Below are 18,731 nucleotides of genomic sequence, written 5' to 3' on the forward strand. Positions count from 1 at the left end.
TGATTTGAAATCTTATAGAATTAGCTTTATAGCGTTATTAATAAGTAAGTTATTAAGCTTTAAATCTCTTATTTTAAAAAAGTGGATCTTAATTTTTAGCTAAGATTTAACCTATTATAACTCACTTAATTTATAAGTTATATATATAAAAACTAGTGCATTATAAAGAGCTAAATTAGCTTTATTTAAAGATACTAATTATAACCTTATAAGTCTTATAATTAACGTTATATGTATAATTAAAATTTCCCTCTATAACTACACATTACACTATAAATGTAGTTGTAGTGTAGTTAAACTACACTAAAACTATAAAAACTACACTACACTATAAACTACACTAAAAAACTACATGTAGTGTAGTTTTTTTGTTAATGCTCTGCCTATACTATTATTACTTCTTTTTATTAAGCTTTTAACGGGTAATTTAACATCTCTTTTTAGGACTTAAGTAGCTTAGCTAGCTAAGATTAATAAATATTTATTAGCTTAAGCTATTAGTTAATATTAGCTTTATTTAGCCTATTATAATACGTATTTATTACTATAAATACTATTATAAAGCTCTATATAGCATTTAACTTTATATTCTATTAATTAGGTAGAATATCCCGTTATAGTTACTTTTATAAGCACTTAATTAAATACACGTTAAAGCGCTTTTTACGTAAGGTACCTTAATCTTAGCGCTTTTTACTAGCTAGCCTTACGCTTTTACGCGTTACTTTTATATTTTATAAGCTCTTTAATTCTAGGTTATTAATAGTAGATAATTTTATTACAATTAAGGCTTTTAGTTATATAATTAAGTGAGTAGCTAGTTTATTATTTACTTAATAAGCCTTTATTACTAGAAATCTTTACTCGCTTTAATTATTACCTAATAGGCTGGTTACGTGAGCCTTATTCTTAAACTAAACCGTTTTTTTTATTTAAGAAAGTATTAACTCTATACTTGTTTAAGCTTTTAATATACTAGTTAATTACTTAAGTGTAACGGTGGCTTAGGTTCTAAGGCATAGTAGGTTTATTTCTTAGAAAGTAAGTTAGGTTAAATGCTATAAAGTAGCTTTTAAGTAGTATTATAATGAGGCTATTAAGAGTATAACTCTTAATAGTAAAACTATTACTTAAATTAATTAATAAAGAACTAGACTATTTACTATAGCGGAATACCCCCTTTTTAAGTACTCGTTTATCTCTCTATTATAGTCCTAGATTATTTAAATCGCCTAATAATCCTAATAATCCCGTCTCGTTAGATCATTTACATGATCTAATAAGCCATCACGTGACCTAATGTCCTTGTTAGTTAGCGGCTGTGCCTACCCTTACTAGTGCGGCCTAGCTTCCCGCGTCTCGTGCAATAACGTTTATAATATAATACCTCTCCTTTATTAGTCTTGTCCTTAAGGCTATTAAAGTAGGCTAGCTAGGGGTTTTTAGGTAATTTTCCCTTCTTTATTCTTCTTATATATTATTATATTAACTAATCGTGTTATTAAGTAAAAGTTAAAGGCTTTTAAGGTATTAGTCCTTTATTGTAACGATCTTCTAGTAGCTATTCTTACGAGTCCTTTTCTTTTAACTATACCGTTTTATTCTACTTATAAGAGTTATAATATTCTTAAATATTAAGTTTCTTCTTTTAACTCCTCTTAATATACGAAGTGTGTTTATTTAAACTTATTATAGTATAACGTTTAAGGAGTATCTCCTACTTAATTACGAAATATTACGTCTTAATATATTAAGTTAAAGCGTAAGCTAAAAGAGGCGAAAGAGAAGGTTCTTTGTCTTTAAAAATAAAAGAAATTATAATTTAAGAAAATAATACGTGCGGTTACGCGTAGTATTAATAATATTAAAGAGTTAGAACATATAAAACGTAAGAAAGTAAAATAGCTTTAAAAGACTATAAGGGTTCTTTTTACTTCTTCTAAGAATCTAAATTCTATTTTAGTTTATTCCTTAAATACTAAGTTTAATATTAAGTTATTAGGCGGTACTTAGAAGATTAATTAAGATGCGTTTCTTAAAAATAAAACTATTTAAGTAATGTTAAGTAATTCGTAAGGTTTTTAGCTAGTTTTTAGGTGTTTTTAGAGTTTAAATATCTCTTTTATTTAACGAGATAATAGTAATTCTTTATATCTTCTTATACTTTAAGTATTTATTTAACTTTATATTTATTAGTATCTTCTATTATAATATTTATAATAATTATAAATTTATCTAGTGCTTTCTCTAGTAATAATATATGAAATATAGAATGGATTCTTATTCTATTTAATAATAATAGTTTATAGTTAGTATTTAAGATTTTTTATTTAATAAGGAATAATCCGATTTTCTTTTAGTTAAGTTTATTACTAGGTTACTTAGTTTTAATGTTTTTATAAATAAGGTATACTTTATATCCCTCCTTTAAAATTAGCGCTAGTAATCTCTTTTTATTCGCGTAGTATTTTATTTAGTTCTATAAAAATATCTATTCCTATTATAAGTGTTTTTATATTTCTATTATAGTTACTATATACGTTATAGCTATTAGCGCGTTTATATTCTGTGTTGCATGTGTTTTAATAATAGGGTTAAATTCGTAATTTACCCTAAATAGTAATATCTTTATATTATTAATCTTAGAGCTATTATAAGCCTATTATACTAATAGTAGCTATTCTACCTAATTATTTTATTAGTAGTTAATATAGCTTCGCAGATATTATTTAAGTATTTAGTTTAAGATTTTTATTTGCTTATTTAACTATAGGTGGAATACTATTAATAAGCTTTATTTAATCTTTATAGTTCCTATAAGGCATTTTTAAAAGTTTAAGGTGAATAATTTATCGCGATTTAATATAAGCTTTATTAGTAATTTATATTATACAATAATTATTTTAAAGAACATATACGCTAAGTCCTTAATATTACTTAATTTCTTATATAGAATATAATAGGCGTATTTTATAAGTTTATTTATAATAACTAAGATGTTATTATAAGCTACTTCTATTATAAGTTCTTTTAACTTTAATAGTTTAACGATAAAGTCTATTATAATAGTTTACTATACTCTTTTAGGTGGTAATATTAGTTATAATTCTTCGTATAATGCGTGTCACGCTAATTTTACTTTATTACACGTGTTACATTTCTTAATAACTTCTTATATTATTTTTCTGCTTTCTAGGAAGTTATATAATCTTCTTAACCTATTAATTTTTTTCCCTACACCCTAATATTCGTGTAATAAGTGCTTATATATTTCCTTAATAAGCTATTCTTAAAGTATACTAGGAATATACTACTATTTATTATATAAGAAAGTCTTACCTTTCTTAAATAAATACGTTTTCGTTTTTTAATTATTTAAATAGCTATTATTCTTAATATATAATATAATCTAATATATTTATGTTTTATTTAGCTTAACTTACTAGGTTATATTAATTTCTCGGGTACCTAGTATAAGGTTCTTATTCTTAATAGCGTATAATAAGGGTATATTATTCACTTACTTATTCGATTTTAAGTCCTCTTTTTAGCTAAGTGCGTTTACTCTTTTGTTTTTAAATCCTTTATAATATATAATTTTAAAGTTATAATCTATAAGGGTTTTATACCATTTAATCTATTATTTATTTAAATCCTTTATAGTTAAGAATAATATAAGATTCTTATAGTTAATATAAACCTTAATTTAATACTTTACTCCTATAAGATAGTGTCTTTATTCTTTAAAGCACTTAATAATAGCTATAAGTTCTTTATTATAAATCCTATAATTAAGTTTAGGTTTATAGAGTTTCTTTAAGAAAAATACAATTAGGTGTAATCTTCCTTAATTATCTTATTATTTAAGCTATTCGCCTAGTATAAAGTCTAAGGTATTTGTTTTAAGCTTATAAGGTTTATTTTAATTAAGTGCTTTTAATATAGGTTCTAATATAACTAAATCTTTTATTTTCTAGAATACTATAGCTTCTAATTTATTCTATTAAAAGCTAACTTCTTTCTTTATTAGGTTTATAAGAGGTTATAAAATATCTTTATATTCGCTTAAGAACTTATAGTAAAAGTTTATAAATACTATAAATTCTTTAACTTCTTTTAGATTCTTTAATGTAAGCTATTTCTTAATAGTTTTAATCTTATTTAAGCTTATTTATATTTCTTTATATATAAGTATATACCCTAAAAAGTGTATAATATTCTAGTAGAACTAGCATTTTAAGGCTTTAACTAAGAGTTAATTATCCTATAAAGTTTATAGTACTTTATATACATGTTATTTATATTCCTTAAGGGTATTTAAGTAAATAAGAATATTATTAAGGTATATAATTATAAATACTTTTAATTGTTTTTATAAGATTATATTAATTATTCTTTAAAAGATTACTAATACGTTAGTAAGCCTAAAAGGCATTACTAGATATTTATAGTATTCTCTACTAGTTCGAAATGCTATTATCCACTTATAGCTTTCTTTTATTTGTATAAGGTTATAGGCTCCTTTTAAGTTAAGTGTAATAAACTATTTAGCTTTTTTAACTTTATCTTTAATTTCTATTATAAGTAGTAATAGGTATTAATTCTTAATTGTAATCTTATTTAAGTATTAATAATTAATATATAATTATAGTTTCCCGTTCTTCTTTAATACCTATAGAATTAGGTATCCTATTAGGGACTCTAATAGTTATATATATCCCTTTTATAGCATATCCTTTAAATACTCCTTAAGCGCCTTATCTTGCTTAGAGTTCTAAGAATAAATTTTATTAAATGTTAATTTAGTACTAGGTTAAAGTCTAATCTTATAATCTTAGTGTAAATACTCTAGTAGTTCTATTTCTAGCTCTTTACTAAATAGCTTACTATACTTTAAGTATTCCTTAGGAATCTCCGTTATCTTAGCTTTTAGCTCTCTAGCAATTACATATATTTCTAAAGGCCTATTATAGTTTAAATAAGGTGCTCTTTATAGGCTACTCTTTACTTTATAATTGTATTCTAGTAAATTCTATTAAAGTTAACTGGTTCTTTAATTACCTTATAAATTACTTACTTATAACTAGGGTATTCTTAATATAATATTATGTTTTAAGATTACTATAATATTTAATATAACTTAGTGTTTTATACCTTATATATTAATTAAAAGCTACGTAACTTTTATGTTAACTACTTCTTAGCTATACTTTACCGTAGTTTCTTTTATAGTTATAAGTTAATAGGGCTTATCTTTAGGTATTTAAGGTAATTATAATCTATTAACGAGATTTAGTAAGATAAAATTTCCTTATACTCTGCTATTAATTATTACTTAAATTCTTTATTCTATTATAGTTATATTAATTATAAGGTGTATTATACTACTAATATTTATAATATATAAAGACCTATTAGATCTTTATTAAGGAATCGGTTTTAATTATAATAATAGCTATTATTTCCCGATTTATTAATCTTATTCTTATATTATTCTCTAGCGCGTTATTCTAAGCGCTATTATTAGTAGTTATCTTTTAACCTATTATTAAAGCTTTCTTAGTAATCGCTTAATCTACTATTTATATTAATTAAACTTAAGCTAAGCGAGTTACTTATAATTATATAGTTCCCTTTCTTCTTATATTATAAGGTTATAGCTTAGGTAGTATATACGTTATTCTTAATATAATATAACTTCTCGTTTAATATCTTTAAATTAGTTTATTATAATTTTAGTTATATTATAAGGGTTATTCTCCTTCTCTTTTATTCTCGTAGAAACTATCTGTTACCTTACTTACTATTAAGGTACGTATAGTAATTATTATTATAATAAAAGGTTTAATTAAGGAGTTTATATTTAATTTTAAGTTCGTTTTTCTTAGTTAAATAATTCTCTTTTTCTTAGATTTATTCTAGTAAAGATTTACTTTTTAGTAAGAGTATCTAGTGTTTTTAAAAGTTATTAGATATTAGTTAGGTTTTAAATTCCTAATCTTTATTTAAACTAATATTATTTATTAACGTAAAGCTTTCTTTATTACTTATTATACTAAGATTTCGCGTAGGTAAGTCTTCTTAGTTTACAGTATAAAGCTTTTTACCTTTAAAAATTAGCTTTTATAGCTTCTTTAAAGCTTTACATTTATTTGTAAAGTGTCTAGTCTTACTATAATTATAATAAGTCTTCCCCCTTTTCTTATTTATAGCATTAAGTTCTATAGGTTTAACGTGGTACTTATATACTATTAATATTTAACGTAGCTTACTACTATTAGGTTTATTAAACCTAGCATATAATTTAAATTTCCTATAACTTTTTTTATAATATTACTTATATAAACGATTATTTACTTTAATAACTATTTTAATAAAGTTATTAAATAACTTAGAATAATCTTCTTAATAAATATTATTCTTTACTTCTTCTTTAAGTCCTTAATAGAAAACTTTTATTTTAGGTTTAATATTCTAGTTAAGTTTTACTATAATACGTTTAAATTCCCTAGCGTAATAAGCTATAAATCCGGTTTACTTAAGTTAAGTAAGCTATTACGTAGCTTTCTTATACTTATTAGGGTTTTTAAATATAGCGAGAAGTTATTCTTTAAAGGTTTTATAATTAAAGAAAATGTAAATAACTTTTACTTTAACTTTAATACTATGCTTAAGATATACGCGAAGGGTTAGCTTTTATTATTCTATTACTTTTCTAGTTAAGAGATTATTAATATAAAGAATCTATAACTTAAGTATTATATAGATTTTTTTATTAACTTATAGGTAAGCTTAAGCTTATATAAGAAAGTTTCTTATATTACCCTTATAATTATTATATAATTTAAGCTTAGGGAATTTTAGTATATTATTATTATTAATAGAGAATATAGGTATAAGATTTTAAACTACTATAAGTTTCTTTTCTTATACCTTAAGTTTCTTATAGAGATTATTCTATTAGTTAAAAAGCTATTAATTTTACTTCTTAAGCTTAGTAATCTTATTATAAAGGTACTTTATTATCTCCCTAAAGTTAGTAGTCTTTTCGCTTAAAGTAAATATCTTAAAAGTTATTACTACTTAAAGTTTTAAGGTAACTTATTAAATAGAATTAATTAAAATGTAATAGTAGCTTAGGTTTTAAGGTATAATAGGTTTATTTCTTAGAAAGTAAGTTAGGTTAAATGCTATAAAGTAGCTTTTAAGTAGTATTATAATAAGGCTATTAAGAGTATAACTCTTAATAGTAAAACTATTACTTAAATTAATTAATAGAGAACTAAACTATCTACTATAGCGGAATACCCCCTTTTTAAGTACTCGTTTATCTCTCTATTATAGTCCTAGATTATTTAGATCGCCTAATAATCCTAATAATCCCGTCTCGTTAAATCATTTACATAATCTAATAAGCCATCACGTGACCTAATGTCCTTGTTGGTTAGCGGCTGTGCCTACCCTTACCAGTGCGGCCCAGCTTCCCGTGTCTCGTGCAGTGACGTTCGTAATATTAAGCCTAATAACTATATTAGCTAAATTAATATTAATCGTGTAATTCAGCGTTTAACGTGGTATTTAAAGTTCTATACGCGTTTTTAGCTCTTATATACTTGGTTCTTTATCTTAAATAATTAGTTAAGCTTTTACTTTTAAGCTAAAAAGCGTAATAAGCTTTATCTTAGTAGGGTTTTCTTTTATAAGAGCTAATAGTAAGTTTAGCTTATTATTTAGCTTATTATTAACTTAAAAAGCCTAAAATTAAGCCTTTAACTCTACTACTAAAAGCCCTTCTACGCTTTTAGTACGTAAATCGTAAAAGATTAACTTATTAAATGTTATATTCTTAGTTATTATTACCTTATTAAGCTAAGAAATTTATATTTAATAAATATTAAATGTAAAGTACTTAATAAAATAACTTATATAGCCTTTAAGGCTTATTTTATAGTACCGTTTATTTTAGCTTACCTTATAATCTCTTTTAAGCGAATATACGTGATAGTTATATACGTAGACTTTGTTTTAATTAAGCCTTAGATTTACTATACGCTCTCTTATTAATAAGTAAGCGTTATTATAAAACTAAGCCTTAAGGGTTTTCGTTAGGGTTTTCTAGCTTATAAGCTAGCTTAAGCTTATATTATATAAGTATACTATAGCTTATATGCTTTTTAACTATAGGTTTATAGGTAGCTGTACGCTTATAAGTATTTTATCTAAGCGTTTTATAATTATTTAACCAATTACTTAATATTACCGTTTAATTTATACGTGTATAATAGTAAGTTTTTAAGCTTAATACCCAGAGCATTAACTGTAGTGTAGTTTTGTAGTTTTATAGTTTTTATAGTTTCAAATATAAAAAATTATATTAAATCTAATAAAATACTTATAGAATTAGAAGTTTTACGAATAACTAGTATAAATTCTATATTATAAGCTTATATTAAAAAAGTGGGTCCTTATATAGCATTATAAGCTTAAAACTTCAAAAACTACAAAATGTAGTTTTTGTAGTGTAGTATAGTGTAGTGTGTTTTTAGAAAATTACATAATCTAGTTTTTAAGCTTATAATAAGCTGGAAGGACCCACTTTTTTATGTGAGCTGATTGGTTATAATATTAGCTAATTTATGTATTTATTATTATAATTCAAGTATTTTATTAGATTTATTATTAATTATTTAAGCTTTTTTGAAAATTGAAAATGTAGTTTTCTTGTTAATGCTCTGTTAATACCCTATACGCGTACCTAGCTTTGGAATATTAAATCCCTTGCTTACCTAATTACTATACCTTTATTATTCTATATAAATTTACATATAAAAAGCTTAAATTACCTTATAACCTAGCGCTTAAAGTAAAATAACGCGTTAAAAACGGTTTCTTAAGCTTTATTTAAAAGCGAATATACTTATATTATCTTAGTATATTTATCTTTAAATACTAGAAGCTAATTTATATTATTATAATTAAGTTAATAGTCCTAAAGGTTCTAATACACCCGCTAAAAGGGCCTTAATTAGAGCTCTTACGAATATAGTAAATACAAGTGTATTATGTATTGTATTTTATATTGTATTATATTTTCGTGTATTGTATTTAAATACATCACATTACATTACGAAAATACTTATAAATGTATTTTAAGTAAAAAAGACCCTTGTTTTTTTAACTTAGAATTATAAGGCTAATTATAAGGGTTATAAGGGAAAATTTTATATTATAAAAAAGAGCTAAATTAGCTCTTTAAAATGACTCACTTTTTACTATTATAAGTTATTATATTAAAAAGTTATAAGCAATTGAAAATTCGCCTCACTTTACTTACTTTTTATTTTAAGACATAACTTTAAAGCTTAATATCTCGCTTAATATCCACATTTTAAAGTTAATTTTTAAAGATTTCAAATCACGTGATTTTTAGCTTTATTTTATTATATAATATGCTTATATAAGCATTTATTTATAATATTAGATATTTTTTAGCCTTATAATACATTGTTAGGTATTCTTATCTTATAATGTATTGTAATATATTACATTATAATATAATATAATATAGTATAGTAAAAACTACAAAAAATACAATACATTTAGAGGTTTACTCTTAAGAAAGCTAGGCTTATTCTAAGTAAGAAAGAGCCTTATATCTTCTATAATAAAGCTTAAAACGTTTACTTAATTTTCTTTATAAATAATATAATTATTACTTATTATAAGATAAAAAAAGTAAGAAAAGTAATAGACTATATAATTAAATACTTAAAGCGAGTATACGATCTAAATAAAAAGAGTAAACTAAGCTTCTTTTTAAGTATATAGATTATTAGGGATTTAAAAAATCATAAAATATACCTTAATTATAAAGCTTATATTAATAAAATAAGCGAAAAGTTTAAATAAGCATAAAAAAGCACTTTTTTTATTATATTAATCCCTATAATAGAGCTTATTACGCGTGTTAAAGAGGTAATTAAGCAAAAAATTAAGATATATTAAGAAAAAGTTAGCTTTATACTATATATAATAATTATAATATAATTAAATATAGCCTACGTGGCTTTTAAGCTTTTATAATTCCTAATAAACCTAGGTTCTAAGTACTAAAATGTAATAAACTAAGCTATTAAATATTTAGCTATTATAAGTAAAGTTACTCTTTATTATAAAGGTATAAAGGAAATTTAAGTATTAAAAGTTATAAGTAATACTTTATATACTAATAATATAAGTATATAAAAGTTATTATAAGGCTATATTATAATATTATTTAAAGGGCCTATTATTTAAAAAGCTACGCGTTAAAGTATTATAATTATATTTATAATTAAGGTAAAACTACTTACTTTATAATAAATAATAAAGGAAATTATAGCTTTAAAGCGCCTTTTTTAGGATATTAAATTTAACCCTTAAAAGAAATATAATATTAAATATAATAATTAATAGATTATTTATCTTATACTTAATTTAAGCGAGTAAATTAACACGCGTTTACGTTATATTAATATTTATAATATAAGATTAAAGTAAAAATATAAAAAGAAAAGCTTTAAAGTTACGTATTTATTAATAACTAAAATACCTATAAAAAAATTTATAAAGGTATTAAATAGGTAGCGTTTTAAATACTTTAAAGGCTTACTTAATTTAATAGACTTATATAGCTAAAAAGAGATCTTATAGCTTTATAATTACGCGAATAAAAGTATTATTAAAGGGGGGGTATTAAGTATATTTACCTCTTAAATATATAAGCGTTTACCTCTTTTAAGTAAAGCGCGCTTAAAAGGTAAATATAATTTTATAAGATAATATTAAAACATTAAAACTTTAAATACTAGTAAATAAAAGTAAGTTATTACTTATATTAAAATATACACGTAAGAAAATAATAAAAGTAAAGCTTACTTCTTTATAATTAAGTTTATAACCTAGTTTAATAAAGCTTTTATTTAAGCTTTCTTACTCCCTTTAATTATAAATAAGCCTTTAATAGTATTATTAGCTTTAACGTTAATTATAAACCCTTTATATATAAAGCTTTACTTTATAAAAAGGTTAAGTTATAATTAAAGTACTTAATAGTATTTATTATATATTTAAGGCTTAAATAATTAAAATTAAGTAAGAAATTATAAATAATAAAGTATAAAGATAAAGGGAAACTTACCTTATTATTTACGTTTAACGTTAATAGTATTCGCTTAATAATAGGGACTAATATAATGTAATTACGTATAAAATTAGTAATTAAATAATTAAAGAAGAGAGAAATAAGCTTACTAAAAATAGTAAGAGTAATTGCTTACCTTATATAAGTAATATCGTTTAAAGTAACTCTTAATTACTTTATAATAATAACCTTTATTACCTTTACCTATAATAATAGCTTAAATATAGCCTTTATAAGAAATATTATAAAGTATATTTAGCTTTAAAGACGTAATTTAAACGGTTAATATATACGAGATAATAATTTAAAGCTTTTAAGCTTAGCTTACCTATTACCTCTTTATTAGTTTAGTATTTAATAAAGAGTAATATTACTTTAAAGATAAAGAGAGCTATAAACTATTTACCTTATTATTAAAGGTCTTAATATTATTAAATTAATTCTTAAAAGTTATTTTAATATTAAGATAAAGAAGATTCTTAAAGATATTTTATTAGGTATTTTTAATAAGTTTTTAATTAAATTTAAGGCCTAATATAATTATAATAATTAAAATATAAGCTTATAATTATATAAAGATAATTATAAAAGAAAGAAAAAAGAGCTTATAATACTCTTAAAAGATACGTATAAATATAAAGAGTAGCTAGCTAATAAGCGTATAAAGCTTACCTTTAATTTACCTTAATAATATAAGGTTAAAATAATAATATAATTAAAAAGAGAATAATATAATAAGTTACGTAAATACTATAAAAAGTAAATTAAAGGTATTAATAAGCGTGTAAAAGCTTTAATTAAGTGCTTAATTAAGCGTAAGCTTATTAGCTTAAAGGCTTATAATAACTTTAAATATACCCTTAATTAAGGGGTATATTATACGATATAATAAGCCTATTAGCTGTATTAAGTATTTAGCCACGTAATACACACGAAAATTAAATAATACGCATAGCATTTATAAAGCTAAGCGCCTCTTTTTAAGGGGCGCATATAATTCTCTCTTTTATAGCTTAATTAAGGCTTTTTATTATTATTTTATGTGTTATCTAGCTACTAATACCCGCTTTCGTGTGACACTCGGCACATTTACACGAAGCAAGGCCGTTCAACATGCAGATTGCTCCTTCCTCGGCACTTTTTGGTGGGGCAATCGCAACCCACGCCTGTCTAAGGTGTAGCGCCTCCCCTTCGTGGTGGGTACCAGTAGTGTTACCCATACCAAACAAGTCGCATGTCACCGGGTCGGACGTCAGACCTCAACTGCTAACTACTGCAGCTCGGGCACCCGTTATTCCTTTCGCGGAACCTCCCGCTCTGCCAGAATAAAGTATTCGACTTTCTTCTGTGGAGCCTATCGTATGGCTTCAGTAGTCCTTACGCCAGAATGGACAGCTCTCAGGCACCTTTAATGGCGGACAACCGCGAAGGGGACGATGTGGAGGCTGAGGACGACAACGTCCGTCAGGAACGCCTCACCAAAGACATTGATGCGAATCCTAGTGTCTTTGTCGTGGCACTGACCGTTGCGGCAGGAATCAGTGGGCTTCTTTTCGGATGTAAGCCAAAGCCGCGATAATATGTTTTGCAGCTTGACTCCATTCTAACCGCGTATTCCAGACGATACAGGTGTTATATCTGCTACGCTAGTGTCAATCGGAACGTCGTTGTCGAATCGCGAGCTCACATCTATGGACAAGTCTATTGTCACATCCTCAACATCGTTCTTTGCTCTCCTCATCTCACCTTTTTCTTCCGTGCTTGCCGACCGCCTTGGCCGTAAACGAGTTGTACTATATGCCGATGTTCTGTTCATCCTTGGAGCTGTTCTCCAGGCGATATGCTCCACTGTGCCTGTTATGGTTGCCGGACGCTGCATCATAGGAGCAGGTGTTGGAGCGGCAAGCTTTGTGGTGCCGTTATATATCGCAGAACTGGCTCCAGCGTCGCATCGGGGGAGGCTAGTTACGGCAACAGTCTTGTTCATCACACTGGGACAAATGGTTGCCTATGTTGTCGGGTGGGCATTCTCCGCATATGGCTCCAAGGAGACAGGTTGGCGGTGGATGGTGGGACTTGGTGCTTTGCCCGCTGGTCTTCAAGCTGCAATTATTGTCTTCATGCCAGAGACACCTCGTTGGCTTGTCAAGGCGGGCAAGCCAGCACAAGCGAAGACCATCATTCAGCGAGTCAATGGCGGAGCAGGGACTGTGGAGGACGCAAGCGCGATAATCAAGGAGATCGAAATAGAAATTCGCGAGGAAGAGAATCTTGGACGACGTCGAGATCAACAGTCCACAAGATGGAAGTGGCTTGGAGCCTGGCGGGATCTACTTGGTGAAGCGAAGAACCAACGAGCCTTGGCGATCGCATGTTTACTGCAAGGCCTGCAGCAGCTGTGTGGATTTGTATGTACACGAAAATGCAGAACGGCGCTTGATGTTGTTTTTGGAAATTATTGCTGACGGATGACGCAGAACTCTCTTATGTACTTTTCGGCCACAATCTTTACTGCTGTCGGCTTCAGCACTCCAACATTAACATCACTGACTGTCGCAGTCACCAACTTTGTGTTCACACTGGTGGCACTGGGACTCGTTGATCGAATAGGAAGACGGCGAGTCTTGCTGTATTCTATACCCTTTATGATTTTGGGCTTATTGTGCACGGCGGCTGGGTTCTCTTTTCTTCCGTCTGGCGTCACGAATTCTCAAACTCAGCCCCAGTCAGAATCCGGCAGTCACTGGGCTGCATACGTGATACTGATCAGCATCATGCTCTATGTAGCATCATATGGAATCGGATTAGGAAATGTGCCCTGGATGCAGAGTGAGCTGTTCCCTTTATCGGTCCGATCACTGGGAAGTGGCATCGCGACTGCGACGAACTGGAGCGCCAACTTTATTATTGGGCTGACTTTTTTACCGCTGATGGATGCTCTCAGCCCTTCGTGGACGTTTGTTTTGTATGCACTAGTATGTGGGACTGGATACGCATTGGTTTGGCGGATATATCCAGAGACAGCGGGCCTGAGTCTCGAGGAAGCCACTGCATTGCTAGAGCGAGGATGGGGCGTTTGAAACATTGAATATTGAGTATTCTGAGCCTGCACACGGGTGGCTGCCAAGTACATGGGTGGATAGCCGGATACTCTGCGACCCTGTGAGATAGAGTAGAAGCTATACATGATTGTAATTCAGGGCTTATCAATAGAAGCGAAGCCATGTCGCGTCGCAGGGACTCGGGTATTCCACGGTTTGCAGTGATGCCTCTCGACACCGCAGCTAGGAGAGCTAGGAGAATACAAAGGCAGTTCGACGACCCTGAAAAGATAAAAGCTTGATACAAGGAGTGGCGCTAGAGTTGTCGGGTTATAGTATCACAAAAGCGATAGGAAAGGCAAGTGTTTAAAAAAAGTAAAAAACTGTGCAAACGATGAGATCGTCGGGTCTTTGGCGTCAATGTTTGCACCAGCCGAGCAACTCTAAGGCCCTGATCCTATAAACCGCGACATAACACGCACAATTATGGCGCTTACCCATTTTTAATAAGAGATTTACACATAAAGTTATAGACGAAACCCACATTATTTGTAAAACACCAAGACCCCCTATCCATAATGTGTTAAGCTAACAGGGACCGCGTAAATGCCTGTAAAAAGGCTTAAATGCCAAGCTTTCAGCTAATTTTACAGGCTAAAGGTAATCCGCCAAAACGTGCTACTAAACACATTATCATGCTGTTAATCAGCAAGACGTGGTGGAGTCAGTACGAGGGAAAACCCCCGCTGTAGTTCAGTGGCGCAAGTCTCTTCTCCAGACGGCTGACGCTCATCAGTCGCGGTGTATAGGATCAGGGCCTATATTGAACCACCTGTGGACACCTGTGGACACCAGCTAATCACCAATTAACACAGGCCTATTAATCCCATGTCAGCAGATGCAGAGTCTCGAGAACCTGGCTGGTTTTAAAACTCTAGTATTATTTTTTGTCCGGCTCCACGATGGTCCACGTTAGGTCAGATAAACCCGATGGCCGGATGGCCGATGCTTTGTAATAATTACGTCGTTTTGCACATGGACCAGCGAGTGCGGGAGAAGAAAGCATGGAATTTTCCTACATCTGTACTCCGTACTGTTTGTTATGCACTAAGCGGTATTGTGGCTTATTTCAGCGGCGCTCTTGGCTGGACGAATTCTGCATCGGCGTCAAAATGCCGAACGCAGTCCCGGCTGCAGAGATGATTGGTGCAAATTTCCGCGCAAGGGCCCCCCCCATTTTCCCCCGCCTGTTCTACTGGTTTACGGCCGTTATCCATGGCCCATTTTTCCACAAGTTTTTCGGTGGCTTGCTGCGGGCAAGACGGGAGAGCATCGGACATTCGCTCTCTTCCACGGGCTTTGGCATGATGCTCCCAGATGCTCTGTAGGCATTGTTGCATGTTGGTGACGCGCTATCCGTCCAATTCCTTGGCCCGGATCGGCCAAGGTCACTTGATTCCCCCAGGACTACTCCGTAACAACCAATAACTCTGTCCGACCCGATCCCGGATTGACTGGTTGCCCCACCAGCGATGTTATCGTCATTGAGCCATCAGGAATAGAGAGAGAAAAGCTTAACCTCATTTCATCTGCCCATCTCCTCCCCTGGGCGACGCCTTCTTTTTTTCCCTTCAACCGTCCCCCTCTTTTTGTGCCTTTTCTTTTTTTTTATTATAATTTTTAATCCATTGTTTCTGCCAGCGCTTCTCCTGAACCAGTTCGTCAGGAACCTTGGACTGTGGATCTTGTCGCCAAAACCCAGCGACACCAATCCAGCCCCCAACGTAGCAGCATTCCATACCTACAACGTCTGCTTTTTTTGTTCTTCTTTGAAAAACCACAAGGCAACCATGCCGATGGACATAGTGGGCCGAGAGCTCGCCGAAGCAGAAGCCGACGCCTCGCCAGAGCGTTATCAGCGACGGGCTAGCGACGAAATCGAGCGCGTCCTGTCCGCCTCATCAGCCTCTACATCCTCCGAGTCCAAAGACGGCGATGGTGCCTTCCGACGGAACATGAGCCGCGTCTCGACGCAGAATGACCTCGAGCGTCACCCCACAGAACTGAGTCGGATTGCCACCGCGCGAAGTCAGCATGATGCTACCGTGGGAGGAGGTCTCCGTAGTCGAACCGTGAGCAGGGCCTCGAAGAAACCGCTGCCAGCATTTGGTGCGGGAAAACCCTATCCGCCGCCGTTGCCCGAGCGAGAAGAGTACGTCGTCGAGTTTGACGGGCCTACCGATCCGTTGCATTCGCAGAACTGGCCTATGCGGAAGAAGGTCTTGACCGCAGCCATGTTGAGCTATACGACGCTCACCTCGGCCTTTACATCGTCCATCTTCTCCGCAGCCACGAGTTCCGTAGCTGCAGAGTATCACGTCGGATCCGAGGTCGGCCTGTTGGGAACGACGTTTTATGTGCTTGGGTTTGCCTTTGGTCCTACCCTGTGGGCTCCCATGTCCGAGTTGCGCGGCCGACGACTCCCCATTGTTTTGTCCATGTTTGGATTCTCGCTCTTCTCGATTGCTTGCGCAACGGGCAAGGACATCCAAACCATTCTCATTTGTCGATTCTTCTCGGGCTTGTTCGGCGCTTGTCCGCTCGCCGTCGTTGCCGCCGTCTTTTCAGACATGTTTGACAACAAGACGCGAGGTATTGCTGTCACCATCTTCTCCATGGCCACCTTTACAGGGCCCCTCCTGGCCCCCTTCATCGGCGGCTTCATCGTCTCATCATATCTTGGCTGGCGATGGACAGAGTATCTCGCTTCCATCATGGGCTTTGTCGCCTTCATCCTCGACCTGTTCTTCCTAGAAGAGACCTACCCGCCCGTCATCTTGGTCGCCAAGGCTGCCGACTTGCGACGACGGACCAAGAACTGGGGCATTCACGCCAAGCAGGAAGAAATCGAAGTCGACTTCAAGGAACTCATCCAGAAGAACTTTTCTCGTCCCATGAGGCTCCTCTTTACCGAACCCATCATTCTCGCCCTCTCCATCTATATGAGTTTTATTTACGGCATCTTGTATCTTTTCCTGACCGCCTATCCGCTCGTCTTTGTCGGCGTTCACGGCTTCAATCCTGGAGAGAGCGGTCTTACCTTCTTTGGTATGATTACCGGACAGCTTCTGGCTGGTGCCGCGGTTATCCTGCAGCAGCCCTGGTATAATCGCAAACTAGCTGGGAACAATGGCATTCCTGTGCCCGAGTGGCGATTGCCTAGCGTCATGGCTGGGGGCATTTCCTTTGCCATTGGCATCTTCTGGTTCGGATGGTAAGCAACAGCTGTTTGCCCTTCTCCCCTTTCCCGACAACACAAATTATCAAACCAAAGCTAACAGTCATGGGTCTAGGACTGGATACACCAGCAGTATCCCCTGGATCGTCCCCGCCCTCAGCGGCATCTTCATCGGCTTCGGCCTCATGTCCATCTTCCTCCAAGCCCTCAACTACCTCGTTGACGCATACCTCATGTTCGCTGCCTCCGCCATTGCCGGTAACACATTCTTGCGATCTCTGGCAGGTGCCGGTTTTCCACTTTTTTCCCGCCAGATGTTTCAAGGAATGGGCATTCAATGGGCGGCTACGCTGCTTGGCTGTGTGGCCGTGGCGCTGGCTCCTATGCCCTTCGTTTTCAACAAGTACGGCAGCCGGATTCGTGCTAAGAGTGCGTATGCGCCTGCTTTTGCGGCGCCGGCCATGCAGAACAGCGAGGACGAGACGGGTGACTCGTCAATAGAAAAGGAGAGCGAGAATAATACCGCATTGGCCAGCGCACCCAAGAAGGACAGTGACAATGGAGTCTTGCAGAATGCTTAATGGAACTCATCATGTCAAATGTGTGCGGACGGGGGGTTTCATTTGCTATATCGATCCCCAGGTGTGCATGGCGTTATGATCAATGCCGAGGAGGTTTAATCTTGTTTAAATGTTAGTGGCATTTGGAGTTTTTTTTGGGAACCATGTTGGAAGGTCGACGTAGAAAAAAATAACCGCATCGCGGGCTTCTGCCATGCAAGCGGCGGGCATGGCACCGAACACAGTCACTTGTTCACAATGAACGGCTCAATGTATACCTACCTAGGTAGGTACTTTAGGTAGCTCAGCGGCGGCTGCAGAGGCTCATGACTTTTGCGGCTGACCACGCTTGCCATTTCATAGACTTCTTTAAAACCAAAGTGTCAAATATCACATTTCCGAGCCTCACAAACGCGTACCTGCTGCTGGTCTTTGGGACAAATAGGCCTGAATAGTTTGGCGATGTCGATTCGGACAGCTCATCTGTTATCGCGTTTGAAAAGTGAAGTCACACAATGGCAGGGGCGTAGCGGTCCCATCCCCCAGGTTTTGCGCAGCCCATTGGGTATACGCCATCAGCCTCGCATAAGTATACGGAGTACTCCGTATCATGACCGGAAGTTCATAGGTTTTGACGCCACTTAGGTATGCACCTCAGCTTTTCCAGGAAATTTACAGCTGAAGGCTTGGATATTATGGGGAAAAGGCTT

General features: G+C 32.5%; 2 protein-coding genes across 4 annotated transcripts; both read left to right on the forward strand.

Moving 5' to 3' along the window:
* The first annotated feature begins 12,404 nt into the window (after positions 1 to 12,404).
* Positions 12,405 to 14,693, forward strand: J3458_004221 (uncharacterized protein). 3 transcript variants are annotated; one of them, XM_066118086.1, is made up of 3 exons: positions 12,405 to 12,741; positions 12,803 to 13,590; positions 13,660 to 14,693. In XM_066118086.1, exons 1-3 carry the CDS (start codon positions 12,570 to 12,572, stop codon positions 14,260 to 14,262), a joined length of 1,563 nt encoding a protein of 520 aa, XP_065976685.1. In that variant the 5' UTR covers positions 12,405 to 12,569; the 3' UTR covers positions 14,263 to 14,693. The 3 variants fall into 3 exon arrangements, with proteins under 3 accessions (XP_065976685.1, XP_065976686.1, XP_065976687.1); XM_066118087.1 differs by having other exon boundaries at positions 12,405 to 13,590; XM_066118088.1 differs by having other exon boundaries at positions 12,423 to 12,741; positions 12,803 to 14,693.
* A 1,095-nt stretch (positions 14,694 to 15,788) lies between these two features.
* On the forward strand, positions 15,789 to 18,428 carry J3458_004222 (uncharacterized protein). The gene is made up of 2 exons (XM_066118089.1): positions 15,789 to 17,497; positions 17,577 to 18,428. The coding sequence occupies exons 1-2, from the start codon at positions 16,074 to 16,076 to the stop codon at positions 18,040 to 18,042; spliced, it is 1,890 nt and encodes a 629-aa protein (XP_065976688.1). The 5' UTR covers positions 15,789 to 16,073; the 3' UTR covers positions 18,043 to 18,428.
* The last annotated feature ends 303 nt before the right edge of the window (positions 18,429 to 18,731 follow it).

Source organism: Metarhizium acridum (assembly GCF_019434415.1).
Source record: "Metarhizium acridum strain ARSEF 324 chromosome Unknown scaffold_29, whole genome shotgun sequence".
Taxonomy (NCBI): Eukaryota; Fungi; Ascomycota; class Sordariomycetes; order Hypocreales; family Clavicipitaceae; genus Metarhizium; species Metarhizium acridum.

Coding starts and splice junctions, on each gene's coding strand:
- J3458_004221 (XM_066118086.1), top strand. CDS start 12,570: ATGGACAGCTCTCAGGCACCTTTAATGGCGGACAACCGCGAAGGGGAC. Junction 12,742..12,802: donor CAGTGGGCTTCTTTTCGGAT/GTAAGCCAAAGC, acceptor CGCGTATTCCAG/ACGATACAGGTGTTATATCT. Junction 13,591..13,659: donor TGCAGCAGCTGTGTGGATTT/GTATGTACACGA, acceptor CGGATGACGCAG/AACTCTCTTATGTACTTTTC.
- J3458_004222 (XM_066118089.1), top strand. CDS start 16,074: ATGCCGATGGACATAGTGGGCCGAGAGCTCGCCGAAGCAGAAGCCGAC. Junction 17,498..17,576: donor GGCATCTTCTGGTTCGGATG/GTAAGCAACAGC, acceptor TCATGGGTCTAG/GACTGGATACACCAGCAGTA.